The sequence below is a fragment of the Cibotium barometz genome, chromosome 27, assembly GCF_041138505.1.
Source record: "Cibotium barometz isolate CiBa-2024 chromosome 27, ASM4113850v1, whole genome shotgun sequence".
Lineage (NCBI taxonomy): Eukaryota > Viridiplantae > Streptophyta > Polypodiopsida > Cyatheales > Cibotiaceae > Cibotium > Cibotium barometz.
In genome coordinates, this window is record NC_141072.1 from 46264913 (window position 1) to 46280264 (window position 15352).

The 15352-nt window shown below is 42.3% G+C and overlaps 1 protein-coding gene across 3 annotated transcripts; it reads right to left on the reverse strand.

Moving 5' to 3' along the window:
• Positions 1 to 9830: 9830 nt before the first annotated feature.
• LOC147623457 (uncharacterized) lies at positions 9831 to 15127 on the reverse strand. 3 transcript variants are annotated; one of them, XM_086821615.1, is made up of 5 exons: positions 15010 to 15127; positions 14752 to 14968; positions 11448 to 12658; positions 11036 to 11135; positions 9831 to 10898 (listed from the first exon to the last, which is right to left on the reverse strand). In XM_086821615.1, the coding sequence occupies exons 2-5, from the start codon at positions 14906 to 14908 to the stop codon at positions 10207 to 10209; spliced, it is 2160 nt and encodes a 719-aa protein (XP_086677741.1). In that variant the 5' UTR covers positions 14909 to 14968; positions 15010 to 15127; the 3' UTR covers positions 9831 to 10206. The 3 variants fall into 3 exon arrangements, with proteins under 3 accessions (XP_086677741.1, XP_086677744.1, XP_086677742.1); XM_086821618.1 differs by lacking the exons at positions 14752 to 14968; positions 15010 to 15127 and adding an exon at positions 12941 to 14227; XM_086821616.1 differs by lacking the exons at positions 14752 to 14968; positions 15010 to 15127 and adding an exon at positions 12858 to 14227 and having other exon boundaries at positions 11448 to 12814.
• Positions 15128 to 15352: the final 225 nt, after the last annotated feature.

Here is a 15352-nt window from a genome sequence, read left to right on the forward strand (position 1 = left end):
TGCTGCGAATGAGGAGATGCACGCACGGTGATAGATTACAATCTCTCCTTCAATGTGCTCAAGGTTCCACAATGGCACAAAATGGTGAAGGCCATTGCGGAGGTGGGGCCATCCCATGGTGAATGACATGGTATCACCTACCATGAGATGCGCACCACCGCGCTTGATGAGAGGTAAAGGATCAACGACAAACTGACACCCGTGCAGGATGGATGGGCGAAGTATGGTTGCTCTATCCTCTCCGATGGATGGAGTGATCGGAAGAAGAGAGGCGGGCAAAAAACATCGGGGGACTTTACCTATCGTCACATCCGGCAAGCCATCATAGAGGTATGTACTATGTACTATGTTCAAGCCTCTAACTTCTAAGAATGTCATTGCATTTGTCAAATTGCCATTGTGTTACTTGTAGGTCGGACATGAAAATGTCATTCAAGTCATCACAGTCAATGCATCCAATTGCCGTAAAATGGGGCGCTTGGTAGAGGTGGAGTTCCCATCTATTGTATGGACTCCTTGTGCCTTCCATTGTCTAGACCTACTCATGGAGGATGTAGGGAAGCTAGAGTGGGTGAAGAGGGTGGTTGCACAAGGTCTATCCATTGTGAATTTCTTCACAAAGAAGGTAAAGGTGCTCGCTATGTTTCGCGAGCAAAGCGACTTGGAGCTTAAGAAGCCCTCTTCCACGCGGTTTGCCTACATGTGGCTTCTCTTGGAGCGGCTATACGACATGCAATCGAAGCTCGAGATGACCTTGGTCTCCCTCGTCGCATGGCTAAGAGAGGAGTTGGTGATTGACCAATGCAAACGAGGCCCGAGCCGTTCAATGGCTATGCATGAGAGAGTCCTTTTGGTGCGAGGTGCGTGCCATTGTCATTGTGGTGACTCCCTTGTATAGGATTTTGCGCATGGCCGACATGGAGGGCTATACATTGGGGCTACTCACCCACTTCATGCGAGAGGCTTTAGCCCGGAGATTTGTGCGACCACCGTGCTTGATGAGGAGGACCCCGACACTCCTATGGAGGGGATTAGGTAAACGGTTAAACCCATGTCCCATGTTTTCAAATCTCGTTTTCACATCTCTTTCTCGTTCCTTAAAGACTTAAAGTGAATTTTGCATTCTAGGGATCCCACCGAGCCTCCACTCACTCCGCAACGTGATTCGATTGTGGCTCTTGTGGAGAGGAGGTGGCGATGGATGCATAGACATATCCATGGTCTTGCGGCCTTGTTGCATCATCCTGCTTACAAAGTACCAAGGCTTTTCGCCGATGAGGAGCTACTTTCCGATCGAGATGCCTACCTACCAAGGATACTTCTTCCTGTCACGAGCAAAGAGACTTCCTCCAAGAGCTCATTCGGTATAATGATCAGAGGGGAGCCGCTTTCACGAACCCACTTTGCTCGAGTAGGGAGTCAATGGTCCGGCCACTTTTTTGGTAGGAGTCATTTGGTTATCAAATGGCTCACGTACAAAAGTGGCTTTGAGAGTCTTGTCACAGGTGACTATTGAATATAAGGTGTATACTCTAGTCTCTAGAGTGGTAACTACTAACTAGTTCTTACATTCTAATTTCCAACTCTCTTATTTTTCATAGGATTACTCTTCGGGAGCATGTGAGAGGAACTGGAGTTCCTACTCACTCGTACACACAAAGATACGAAACCGTCTCAGCACCATGCAGTTAGAGCGGCTTGTATATTGCCGTGCTAACATGCGCATGGCGGAGAAGATGCATGACATGGAGATCTCCAAATAGGTAGAGATCTCCAGATTTCAAAGTTCAACTCATTAATAATGATTTATAAATGCATGTGCCATGACTAGAGTCTAATAATTTATAAATGTTTGAACTTTACTTTCAGGTGAATGTCGATGAGTTCAAGTTGACAGTGGACACTCTTAAGAGTGTCCATAAGGAGCAAGATCCAGATGAGGAGACCATATATGCCAATCTCTATAGGGAGCTAGAGGAGATTGACCGTCGAGTTTCTCGTACTCGTAGAGGTCGGGTAGCTAGAGGTGGCACACAGGTAGGAGGTCGTGGATGCACTGTTTGCCGCTCTATTTTGACCCCGGTGGCTACATATGTGAGGCGTGGCTCCGGCTCATCGACTTCGAGGAGCACTTTAGCACCTGTTGTTGCTGAAGAAGAGTATGCTCCTATTGCAGGCATCGAAGAGCCCAAGTACGATGACGAGGGCAATGTCCTTAGCGAGGGTAGTTTTGGGTTGGCCCCACTGATGATGGAAGCACCTCTAGCGAGGGCATTCCTTCCACTAGTGATTTCTTTGAGGAGGAGGACTAGAGTCTAGACTTTAGACCATTTTGTACTTAGTGTTGTGACTAGTCAGTGGCCAAACACACTTTTTTGTATTTCCTATTGTAGACCGTGGGCCACGACTCTTATTTATGGCATGTTCAGTGTTCATTGTTCATGACTCTTGAGTTTTTGTACTAGTTTATGTCATATGACAAATTACAACTTCTCTAGACTTTGCATCTCTAAATGTGTACAAATATCTTTTTTTCAAGTGTTTTTTAAAGTGGATCGTACCTCAATCGAACTTATTTTTCAAAATTTTAAAGTCCCGTACCTTCATTTCGTACCTGACAACTATGCCAAAACAAAAAAAAGTACCACAAAATAAAAAAATCAACTCATGCACACTGTCTACACTTATTTTCATTCACATGCACACTTTCTATACACATTTTCATGCACATGCACACATGTAAACACACGCGCGCATGTACACAAACATGTGTACGTATGTGCACACAAGATGCAATCACTCTTGTGCACAAAACACAGATCACATGCATCCTCCCAAAAATGTAAGAACCTGCACGTACACACATCCCCCTCCAAATGTTATGCACCCACACTTGCACACACGTAAAACACACTTGCATGCACGCACACACACACACATGCACAAAATGCACTTGCACACAGGTACACATACCACCCCCTTCTAACAGCACGTGTATACACACAATGCATATGCACACTCCCTAAAAATGTAATACTTGCATATGCACCCACACTTGCATACATAAGCACACACGCACACGTATGCACACACATCCCCCCTTTCTTCCAAATTTTTGAAACCCAACCCCCAAAGTCCGCTCATGGAAAAAAAATCTCAAATAAAATAAAATAAAAAGCTAGTTTGAAAAAAACATTAGTTGAGTTGCCATGTGGCACCTGAAAAAGAAACCTTAAAAAAAACGATGGTTGCACGAATGTGTGACAACTCAGGCCACGTGGTGCTGCCCAAATTGTTTTTTTATAATGTTGGTTACGTCGACACCTAGCAATGCAGGGCCAGTGGCACCCAAAAAGAATATAATAAATAATATTAATAAAACACTTGGAGAGAAGAGGAGGATATGGAGAGAGAGAGAGAGAGAGCAAGAGCACCTCCCCCAAAGAAGAGAAATGAAAAGATAAACTAAGGCCGAGTACAAATGGCGAGCGAGACATCAAAACACCACAACCACCGGCCATCGGCAAGGCACCACATGTAACTTAATAAAACACTTGGAGAGAAAAGGAGGATATATATATAGAGAGAGAGAGAGCAGGAGCACCTCCCCCAAAGAAGAGAATTGAAAAGATAAACTAAGGCCGAGTACAAATGGCGAGCGAGACATCAAAACGCCACAACCATCGGCCATCGGCAAGGCACCCACATGTAACTGACAAGGTAGAAGACCAAGGAGAAGAACTGGCAATGTAACCAAGCCAAGAAAAACCCAAGAATCAACCAGGCTTTGCATCTCTCTTAAAGGCTTTGCTAATCAAGCGAGGTAGAGATTGACTAGGAGGTCAATGAAAAGCCGCATGCCAAGGTCGAGAATGTCTGGTAATCCAAAATTTCAACTTCAAGCGCCTTTCATATACAAGCAATGATCGCACATGTAAAATATTTCGTTACAAGAGAAATATAAGTTCTCTAGAGCCTAGGCTAGTCAAAATATGTGGTCATATATATAGGCAGTGATGTGTGTAAACACACTTAGGACCGCTGGGATACTTTTTCCCTCTTTAGGAGGTTTTTTCTCCCGGCTTGTATATACGCCCATCATTCTAGGGCTAACTTATCTTTGTACATTGACACAATCTAATACACTGTGTGTAGTGTGCATTCTTGCTTCTCCTTTTCCAAGCTTTGTGTGCTTTCCTGCAACCCTAATTCTAACAATTGGTATCAGAGCAGGCATCGGCTCCCAGGGCTACGCCGCTAGCACCCTCCGACTCACGTTCTCCGATTGAGGTGAGCTTTCACGAGCGCTTGTTGCAGGTCCATTTACTCTGCAGATAGACTCGTAGGGCTTTGCGTTCTCAGAAATTGCATCTGAGGTCGTTTCGGGCTCCGTTTTTGCATTACAAGTTATGTACATGTGTTTTCGTCATTTTGTGCTGCAGAAATTTCGACAGTGCAGTTTTCTGTAAAAAAACAAGCATACGTATTCTATTGTGGACCGTGCTACATAGCACGAGTTGTTTTCTGTTCAGTCTTTGCTTCATTACAGATAGCTTTTGTATCAGTTTCAGTCAGTGGCCATGGCTGATAACAGCAATGATGTATTTTGCATGTTGCTGATGACAAATTGGATGGAGACAGCAACTACCCACTTTGGGCATACATGATGCAGCATGTTTTGGTTGCAAAAGGAGTGTGGAACATTGTGCAGGGTATGGATGTACGTCCAGGTTTTGTGGATGTAGGATCTGTTGAGAATGTTGCAGGTTCTAACACCTCTACTGTTGCTGCTGTTTTACCCACTGCTGAACAAGCTCGTTGGGATGGAGACAGCAACTACCCACTTTGGGCATACATGATGCAGCATGTTTTGGTTGCAAAAGGACTGTGGAACATTGTGCAGGGTATGGATGTACGTCCAGGTTTTGTGGATGTAGGATCTGTTGAGGATGTTGCAGGTTCTAACAGCTCTACTGTTGCTGCTGTTTTACCCACTGCTGAACAAGCTCGTTGGGATGGTAAAGATGCGCAAGCTTATGTCTTGATTGCACTTTCTGTCAAACGTAACATCACTCCACATATTCATTCAGCTAAAATAGCAAAACAGGCTTGGGATATTCTAGCTGGTTTGTATGCAGGTCGTAACGAGGTAAAAATCTCTTACCTGCGTAAAGAGCTAGAATCGAAGATTATGCAGGAAGATGATGACATGAATGTTTTTCTTGCTGAGATTAAAGATCTCAAGGAATAATTAATTTCTATTATTCCTGATCATTCTCTTGTGCAGACTGTTCTTGATGCTTTACCTGAGTCATATCAGACTTTTGCTTCCACGTGTGGAGACTTATTACTGAGGAGACAGACCTGATGTTGTCAAGTATGATACTTTAGTCACAATAAGCTCTTGCAAGAAGCACAGTCCAGGCAAAATAGGGCTAGGTAGCGTGCATTTGATCAAGCATTTGTTGCTGCCCCAACAGAGAAAAAGTGGTAAGGCAGTCCCTTCCACTGTTTCTTCTCCTATTAGTAGGTCTGTAACTTCTTCTTCTTCCACAGGTAGCAACAATAGGTCTGAGAAGGCTCTTGGTAAAGGCAAGAAAAAGATCAGGTGCAACTATTGTAAGGCAACAAACTGATCATGTCATTAAGAATTGCCCTAAGCTAAAGGCTAAAGAGACAAAGAAGAAAGAGTCAAATGCAGCCACAATAGCGGATGCTTCTACAAATGCAGATTCTGCAAATGTTGTGCAGGATACAGAATGGGCATTTAGCGTTTATTGCCAATATGACCCATCTGTACATGATGCATGTTTGGCAGTTTCTGTTGACTCTGATGTATGGTATTTTGACAGTGGTGCTACAAAGCACATTACCTTGCATCGTGATATGTTCACTTGTCTTAAGGCTGTCTCTAATGGGAATACTGTCACATGTGCCAATAATGCTTCTTACCCAGTAAAGGGCGTTGGTAAAATTATGCTTACTACTGCAAATGAGAGCGCTTTCACACTTTCAGATGCTTTGTATGTGCCAGGGATAAAGAAGAATCTATTATCTGTCTCTGTGCTTGCTAGACTTGGACTTGTAGTCAAATTTGTGGATGACAGATGTACTATTCATGATTTGACTTCTGGTGATACGATTATTGCATCTAGCACTTGTTTCGTGGGCTATATAGGCTCAATTCTTATGACAAGTGTGTGGAAGATTCAACAAATGCAGTTTCTGATGAAAAGGCAGTTTCAGATGCAAAACTATGGCATACTCGTTTTGGTCATCTAAACTTTGCTAGTTTGCTGCGTTTGCAGAAATTTGACATAGTTGCTTCACTGCCCCCTCTTGAGGCACCATTAAAACATGTTTGTGAAGGGTGTATTTTAGGCAAAATGCAGCGTTCTCTGCATTTCCAAAGGATGGTTCTATGCGGGCCACTCGCAAATTGCAACTTGTACATAGTGATGTATGTGGGCCTATGCAAACTCCGTCATTTGGTAAACACTTGTACTTCGTGACTTTCATTGATGATTACTCAAGGCATGCATGGGTATATCCACTAAAGGCAAAGTCCGAAGTGTTTTTATGCTTCAAACAATTTTTGCTTATGGTTGAAAATGTATCCAATTATACTGTGGGCACCCTCCGTTCTAATCGAGGAGGGGTGTACATGTCTAAAGAGTTTGATGCATTTCTGGCTAGTCGTGGGATAAAACACCAATGTACAGTGCCGTATACCCCTCAGCAAAATGGTGTTGCTAAGGAAAAACAGGTCACTTATGGAGATGGCACGATGTATGGTCAAGAGCCAAGCTTTGTCGCATGCATTTTGGCTTGAGGCTGTCATTTGTGCTGCATAATGTACTCAACAGGTGTCCCACTACTAAGGCTTTGCAGTCTGTTACTCCTCCATACGAAGCTTGACATGGTAGGAAGCCTTCTATTGGTCACTTGCGTGTCTTTGGTTGCTTGGCCTATGCTTTAGTGCCTGTGCAAAAATGTAGAAAATTGGATGATAAGGCTGTCAAATGTATTTTTGTTGGTTACAGTGCTGAGAGCAAGAGTTACAGATTGTATCATCCCGCAGTCAAAGCGTATCTTGATTAGTCGAGATGTTTTTGTGGAAGATACTGTGCAGCCTTTGTTATCATGTACCAAAGAGACAGGCGTGAGCTCACGGGATGTATTTGATACGTTGTTGCCTCTGTTTACAGGTGGGAATTCAAATGTAAGTCCTAATGAGGTAAATATTCAGCCTATGCAGATTTCAAATGACATCATAGATCAGCCTATTTCTAATGCAGATTTACAGGATGTAATTTATGAGGATAGGGCTGAAAATGAGCATGCTAGAGGTATGGCTGAATGGCTGGTGTAAACCTTGCGTCGTGATAGTAAAATTGATGCACCTATGTCTAGTCGTACTCGTTCAGGTTTTCAGCATGCCTCTTATGTATCAGATTGTTATGCTTTGGCTGTGTCTAGTATGTGTGAAGAGAAAGAATCTCTTTCATTTGATGAGGTACCAAAATCAAAAAATTGGTTAGCTGTAATGCAAAGTGAATATGATGCTATAATGAAGAATGGTACATGGTCTTTGTGTGATTTGCCTATTGGTAAAAAGGTCATTGGATGTAAGTGGATTTTTAAGTTGAAACGAAAGCCAGATGGCAGTGTTGATCGCTATAAGGCTAGACTTGTTACAAAGGGTTATGCTCAAGAAAAGGGCATTGATTTTGATGAGACCTTTGCTCCCACTTGTCGTATGACTACCATTCGTAGCATTTGTGCATTGGCAGCTCATAATGGTTGGAATGTACATCAGTTGGACATAAAGACTGCGTTCTTAAATGGAGATTTGCATGAGGAGGTGTATGTATTACAGCCTCGTGTACAGTCTGTACCAACTACAAATTCTAAGAAAATTTACGTTTCTTTATAATTATTAAGATATTAAGATATAATTAATTGCACACCAACCTTGTCATAGGCCTATTACATAAAAACTTCGTACCTCACATAGACCTATTTCATAAGAATAAAATAAATAATCATAGTTCATACAAAAAGGACGTGAACCTACATACATAACCCTATAGATGTGAGCTTGTAAAAGTGAGCCTAAAGACGTGAGCCTACAAACATGATCCTAGATACATGAACTTAGACGTAAGCTTGGATACGTGAGTCTAGAGATGTGAGCCCAGATTTAAAAAATACAGTTTAAATAACCAAAAAAAAACTCCAAACTTAAAAAAAAACCTTATTTTTTGTGTTACTAGAAAAAAAAAACGTTTTTCAAAAATCGTGAGCATATGTGTCTGAAGTTAGTTTTAGACCTTCAAAAAACACTCAAGAATGTTTCAAAGTGAAACATTCTTGAGTAAAACATTTTAAACATGCTTCATGAATCACTCTAAAGAACGCTTCACGATGTAAACCCAATCTAGACTAATTGTTAAAAACGAGAATATAGTTGACAATAGTACATCAAACCCCGCTTCTTTACCTCCAACAAGCTTTGGGATGAAATAAGCCAACTAAATGCAAACATGAGGAGAGAAACATTGGAACACTTGAAAATAAGAGCCACCACGATCATCCAAACTATAGATTCACCAATTAGCTCTATAAACATTGCCATAAACTTCATGAAAAGTACTAAACACCACCTTGACTTGGGTTGAATTTCCAACGACGAAGCAGGAGCAAGACCAAGAACCTCAAGGTTCGCTCCTTCAAGAAGTGATTAAATCATGTCAGACGCCACATGGTTTCAAGCCTTTGGTATCAAGTGTAAGTTGGGTTTATCCCAAGCTGATCAAGACCAACAATAAGCAACTCAACAATCGTAAGCAATCAAGATATGTATTCTTTGTTGTACCATGTGTTATACAAAACACCCAAAAGCAAGCACAAACAATACACGCATGAGTCCCACCTTCTCAAGGAGCCCACTATAAAAGCTTCTTCACCAGGTCTTTTCCATTTGGACAAGAAACATGAAACATGGAAAAGGAGAAAGAGCCAAGATCTAGGACTATCTCAAAACAAAAGAATCCATAAGGATATTCATATGATGTGTCCTTAGCCACCCTTGGAAACTACATAGGCAAATCCCATAGGATAAGCAATCCCATATCTTGAAACAGAGGGTTTTGCGTAACCACTCCCTTACATTCCACCACCACATGTTAATATATAGAATACATTCTTAGGATGATGTCTTTAATGGAAAAAAGGCTTTCCATAAACAAAGCACCTAGAGGCTCAAAGTTGGGCAAAACAAAGCCAATCCACATCTCAACGATATCGCACTTCGAAATGCACGCAAGCTATTGCAATATCTTGAAGCCAACCTCATTTATTGTAAAGGCCATTATGCGCATGTCAATTATGTAGATTGCAATATATTCGTTCATGAAATTACATAAAATTATACAAAATCCAATCATATTACATATTTTTGAGTATCTTGGGAGTTAGTTTTTTCTTGTTCAAAATTGGCATGACTATTATTGTTGGGAGATAAAGGCAAATCTCCTTCTGGACCTGCTTGCCTAATAAAGCGAGAGAGAGAGAGAGAGAGAGAGAGAGACTAATCACTCCCAAACCCTAACCCAAATCATACCACACATGCTAGACTAGAGTTGCAAGAGAGAGGGTGAGAGAGAATGCATTGCTTGTATATTTTGCATCACAGCAACTGGTTGGATGTGTCTCAAAATCACTAGTTTGTTAGGGGACAAGTTCACAGGGGAAACCCATTTTGCAGAGTGATAGAAGTTACCTACAGTCTACATTTACAAGTAGAACTGACTTACGAAAATCCCACCTGAATAAAAGCACGCACAGTTTATTTGATGAAGTTGGCATACATGTGGTGGATGACGGACATACACGTATAGGGGTGGCAGAGTCTGGTCTTAATGAAATGGTGAGATTGCATGCTTTGGTAGTTAGCAAAGCTGGCATAAAGATGGATGGATGGACATACATTGTGTAAGGATAGGATAGAAAAGGGTAAGGCCTACCTGGTCAGTGCACACAGTTTATTTAATGAACATGGCATACATAGATGTGAGAAGCTAAGTGGATGGACATGCATGTATAGTGGTGGCGGAATCTGGTCATGATGATCAAAAGATGAATGCGTGCTTGAGTAGAGTCCAAAACTGACAAAAGCAGATGGATGGACATACAGTGTGTGTGTCATACAGAAACGGTGGAGGCATACTTGGTGAGTGTGCAGAATCCAAGGAAAAGGCAGAAAAAGATCAGAACTGCTGATGCTAAGTGGAACAGAGAAACCATAACACTCCTTCTCAGGCTGTTGTAAGGATTCACATGACCTTTGGCAGGAAAAAGCCATGCAGCCAGTTTCCCAAGTGCAAACACTTTATCATAGAACCTGCTCCGTAGGCAGCCTTCAAATTGAATCATTCGAACACCCAATGAACTTGACTTTGCCCTGCTTACCACGCCTCTGAATGTGGTGTTCCAAAAATACCTACACAGGAAGGTGGTGTTTACTTCCGAATCCACACGACTGCCAAAAACTGATGGGTCACAGGAGGTCTCAAAATCAGGACTTGCTTCTTGAGTGCTACTAGTTTTAATCAGTGGGCAAGACGACCCAGATGAATCTACTGGTGTAAAAGAATCATCCGCAAAAGCGGCTGTGTCTACCTTGCTCTCATCCTTAATCATGAGAGCAGTAGAAGGTACTGCACTGTCATTTGCTATAAGATCCCCATCCTGTAAATCTGTCAATGCTGCATAATAGAGTTGTGGAGGCACTGCCTCACATTTCGAAACTGTGTAGAATGACATATGCTTGGACAAGAAACTCCTAGATGAAGACTCCATGGCATAGGGATTATTGCTGGGATTGAAACCTGAACCTGCAGAAACAAAACCCTAGTAGCAGCAAGCTCAACACAGAAAGCAATATGCTGCTTTCTTAAATGTCTTTTAAGACGCACACACACGCCCAACTTGTGGACCACCATACCAAGTAACTAAGAACAAAAAGCATTACCTGAAGATGACTCGGCAAAACTCCCACCACCATTTTTAAGTGTATCTCTGGCTATCTGTAGGCCTGAATCATTTGAAATTCTATGCATGTGCTTCCCTACCTGCAAAATAGAACTTCCTCAGTTTTTGTCATAGGACACAAACAGAACCCGTTTGGGGCTGACCCACTTCTGTTGGTGCCCGCTGTCTGCCCGAAAAGAAAGAATGGAGCATGCAGGGTTCGGGTCACCATAGAAGATAAGAGCAGCTTCCCTCGCTCAGTTTACTGAGTTACTACAGAGCTGCCTTACCGGAGAGACAAAAAAGTATATCAGCAGACAGACAATCTTCGCACAGAAGTGCATAGAGTATCAACCAATAGTGAGACATCAGACCATTGAAGGGTAGAGTCATTTCGAAGTGCTTATTCTCACCTCTGGAAACACAGTGTGGACAGCTTCAAGCTGCTGCAGCATGTCAGCATTCATTATGTTTCGCCCTGAGGCTGGTATCTGCAACCGTGCCCGGCGGGCAGCTGAGCCCTGTGTGTGCAGCACATCCACCACCCGTCCATGAGATGCAACCCCATTGTCAGCCATGGAAATGTTCATCTGCTGCTCTTCACATCTACCGAACTCAATGCTATGTATGGGTGATCTCAACACAAACCCATCAAGAGGAGAACTCATATCATCTAGCTCAATATAGTCTCCACACATCAGACAGCCATCATCACTGAGCAGATTATCATGACTGTAAGTGGGGGCTTGTGCCATCATTCTCTCATTCCATTCCACATTGCTGACATCACCTTGGCCGGCAGCAACGAGATGGAACATCTCTCCTAGTATCTCTGGTTCACCATAAAATGGATGCAAGACGTCATGAAGACTGCTACCATCAAGGTCAAGAAGGCTGGGCAAGACCGGAAGAGTATCCACCTCTGAGAAAATATCTGCATTCTGCATTTCCATAACCTGATGGTGTTGTGGAATAGTTCCTCCTTCCTGGTCAGACATTGCAAACATCATCATCCCAGATCCCAAACTTGCCACCTGTGTGGTATCACAGCTGAAGGACCAAAGATAAGCTTCCAAACCTGGCTCACATTCAGTGCCCAACTCTTCCATGCCTGAAAAGCCATCAGTACAAAGACTTTCTGGTATCTCTGGAAGAGCTGTCTGGCCCGCTAGCTTCAAAACCTCAAGTCGATCTGGGCAGTCCGCGCTCTCGGAGAGTTCCAGACAATTCTCATCCACATCATCAGGTGTTTCCGTTTCATCATTTTCATACACGGGCGCCCCATACTGCTCCCCATTTCTCGGCCCAGGCCCACCCTTCTTGCGAACCCGGCAGACCACTGCAGCACAGACAAGGTTAACTTTCTTCTCAGACTCTTCATCCAATCTGTACTCATGCATGATCCAATTTGTCCGTCTCCCACCAGGAGCTCGCCCCTCGTAATATACGAGGGTCTTCTTCATTCCAACAATGCAAGGGCCCCTGCGGACTTTCCGATCCATCCCTGTTGCCTTCCAATACCCTTTACTTGTCGTCCTGTTGATGCGGGCAGTGTGGGAGCGTTTCTTATCTTGTGGATTGAAAAAATACCACTCTGAATCCCTGCTTCTTAAAGCAGACTTTTCTGCAAATCAACGACATGTATGATGTGATTCACCAGGGATCTTTGTTGACCTCTACATGGACTTCACCAACATCAACTGAAACGTCATCTAATTTGTATTTTAGATTCATCAAATCCAAACAGATGTTTAAAGCAGGGTCTTATAACTTCACACCTCTGAAATAGGAGCAAGGCATAAGGCTCTATTTCCCTAATAAACAAAGCATGGAGCAGATTCACAAGACTTTTGACATAATCAGAGTTGTGTGTGTGTGTGAGAGAGAGAGAGAGAGGGAGAGAGACCATAGCATGTAGCCGAACCACAGATGATCCAAATGATTGCCCAGGAGGATGCACAAACAAGAAAATATGAACCCAAATTTTTGCCAACACCATAGTACAAGAGAACTAGAATGGTACTTGAACCCGAGATCTCGAATAGGAGGCCAATGCGCGTGCATGCACACACACGCACACAGGATCTAGAGCTCAATGAGTGCACGGACACACACACACACACACACACACACACACACACAAACCCCAAGCCTTTCAGAAACTATCATGAGAGAAATAAAGAGAGAGCATCTAGAACTCAACGAGTGTGTGCAGTGCCCAGACACACAGAGGATCAAGCATTTCAGAAACTATTCTTGAACTAAGACAAACCAGTCAGTAGATGGTATGCAAAACACACATCAAAATCCAATCAGACAGAAGGCCAAAAAAAAAAAACCAAAAAACATATCCCAAGGTAACCAAAATTATATTAACTCTAATTATCCCAAAAGCAGTACCTCAATTATCCCAAAAAGAAATAAAATTTAAATTATCCATAAAGAGCATCCCAAAGTCATCCAAATCCATTAGTAGATACCAAAAAAAGAAAAAGAAATCGGTAAAATAGAATTGGATCAGGGCTTTCAATTTCTATGTAACATGGGTTTATATAAAACAAAAAGCTTGAGAGACTGGACACAGAATGATGGTGAAGAGCAGGAATTAGGGTTAGAGTAGAGTAGTGGTTGTCTGTTAGAAGCAAAATTAGACCAAATGTGCTAAGCCCGACTGCTGCAAACCGTATAGCCAACTAATGATGGAAAAGGGTTGGGGCAAGAATGGGGTAAGCAGCTATGGTGGAGCTGATGCGAGATAGGCACAAAATTTTAAAAAAACCTGTTCAAATTATCCATAAAGAACATCTCAAACTATCCGAAAAGGCATTCAAATCCCTTACAACATACCAAACCAAGATTATCCCAATTATTACCGTAATCAACATTCTTGGCATGATCATCTGTGGTGCGGCTGCTACATGCTATGGTCTCTCTCTCTCTCTCTCTCTCTTTCGCGCACACACACATCAAGCATTTCAGAAACTATTATGAGAGAGAGCATCTAGAACTCAATGAGTGTGTGCAGCGCCCGGACACACACAGGATCAAGCATTTCAGAAAATATTCTTGAAATTAGACAAACCAGTGGTATGCAAAACACACATCAAAATCCAATCAGACAGAAGGCAAAAAAAAAACATATCCCAAGGTAACCAAAATTATATTAACTCAAATTATCCCAAAAGGTAGTACCTCAATTATCCCCCCCCCCCCCCAAAAAAAAAACAAAAACAAAAACAAATCAAATTATCCATAAAGAACATCCCAAATATCCAGAAAAGCATCCAAATCCATTAGTAGATACCGAAAAAAAGAAAGAAACCAGTAAAATAGAAATGGAGGTTTTAGATCAGGGCTTTCAATTTCTATGTAGCATAGTTTTATGTAGAAGAAAAAACTTCAAGGACTGGACACAGAATGATGATGAAGAGCAGGAATTAGGGTTAGAGTAGAGTGAAGGTTGTCTGTAAGAAGCCGAATTGGGCCAAATGCGCTAAGCCCGACTGCTGCAAACCGTATAGCCAACTTGGGTTGGGGCAAGAATGGGATAAGCAGCTATGGTGGACCTGATGCGAGACAGGCACAAAGTTTTAAAAAGGCCTGTTCAAATTACCCATAAAGAACATCTCAAGCTATCCAAAAAAGCATCCAAATCCCTAACAAGATGCCAAACCAAGATTATCCCAATTAATACCGTAATCAACATTCTTGAATTACCAGGTAAATCCCAGGGCTCAAACTTGTAGATGTCCACCTCTGCAATGACCCCCTCATGGAAGCTCCTGCCACATACTTTCTTCTTGAGGTAATGCACCACCAGCTCATCATCTGTCGGGCTGAATCTGAATCCTGGCGGCAGACCTCGTTGTCCCATAAATATTTACCAAAACAGGGGGTAAAACGGATTTAAAAAACACAGTAATTAATACAAAAGGTTGATGGCAGAAGTGGGTTACACAGTAATTAATACAAAAGGTTGATGGCAGAAGTGGGTTATGTAATATACATGACAACATACAATGAAAAGGATTACTGAAAAGATTGCCCCTAATTTGGGACCTATATAGTATAATGCTCTAATAAAGCGGAGATTTTGAAGAGATTAGGACTTAATACCGGGATTATCACCCTTTATAAGACTAGCCTCAGAGGCTAAGCATTTGAGGCTACTGATGAAGTGGCAAATTTTTATTTTTTTTAAAGAAAGCCGTAAAATTACAGATAGAAATGGAGGTTTGGATTAGGGCTTTCAATTTCTATGTAACATGGGTTTATGTAGAAGAAAAAGCTTGACGGACTAGAGACAGAATGATGGTGA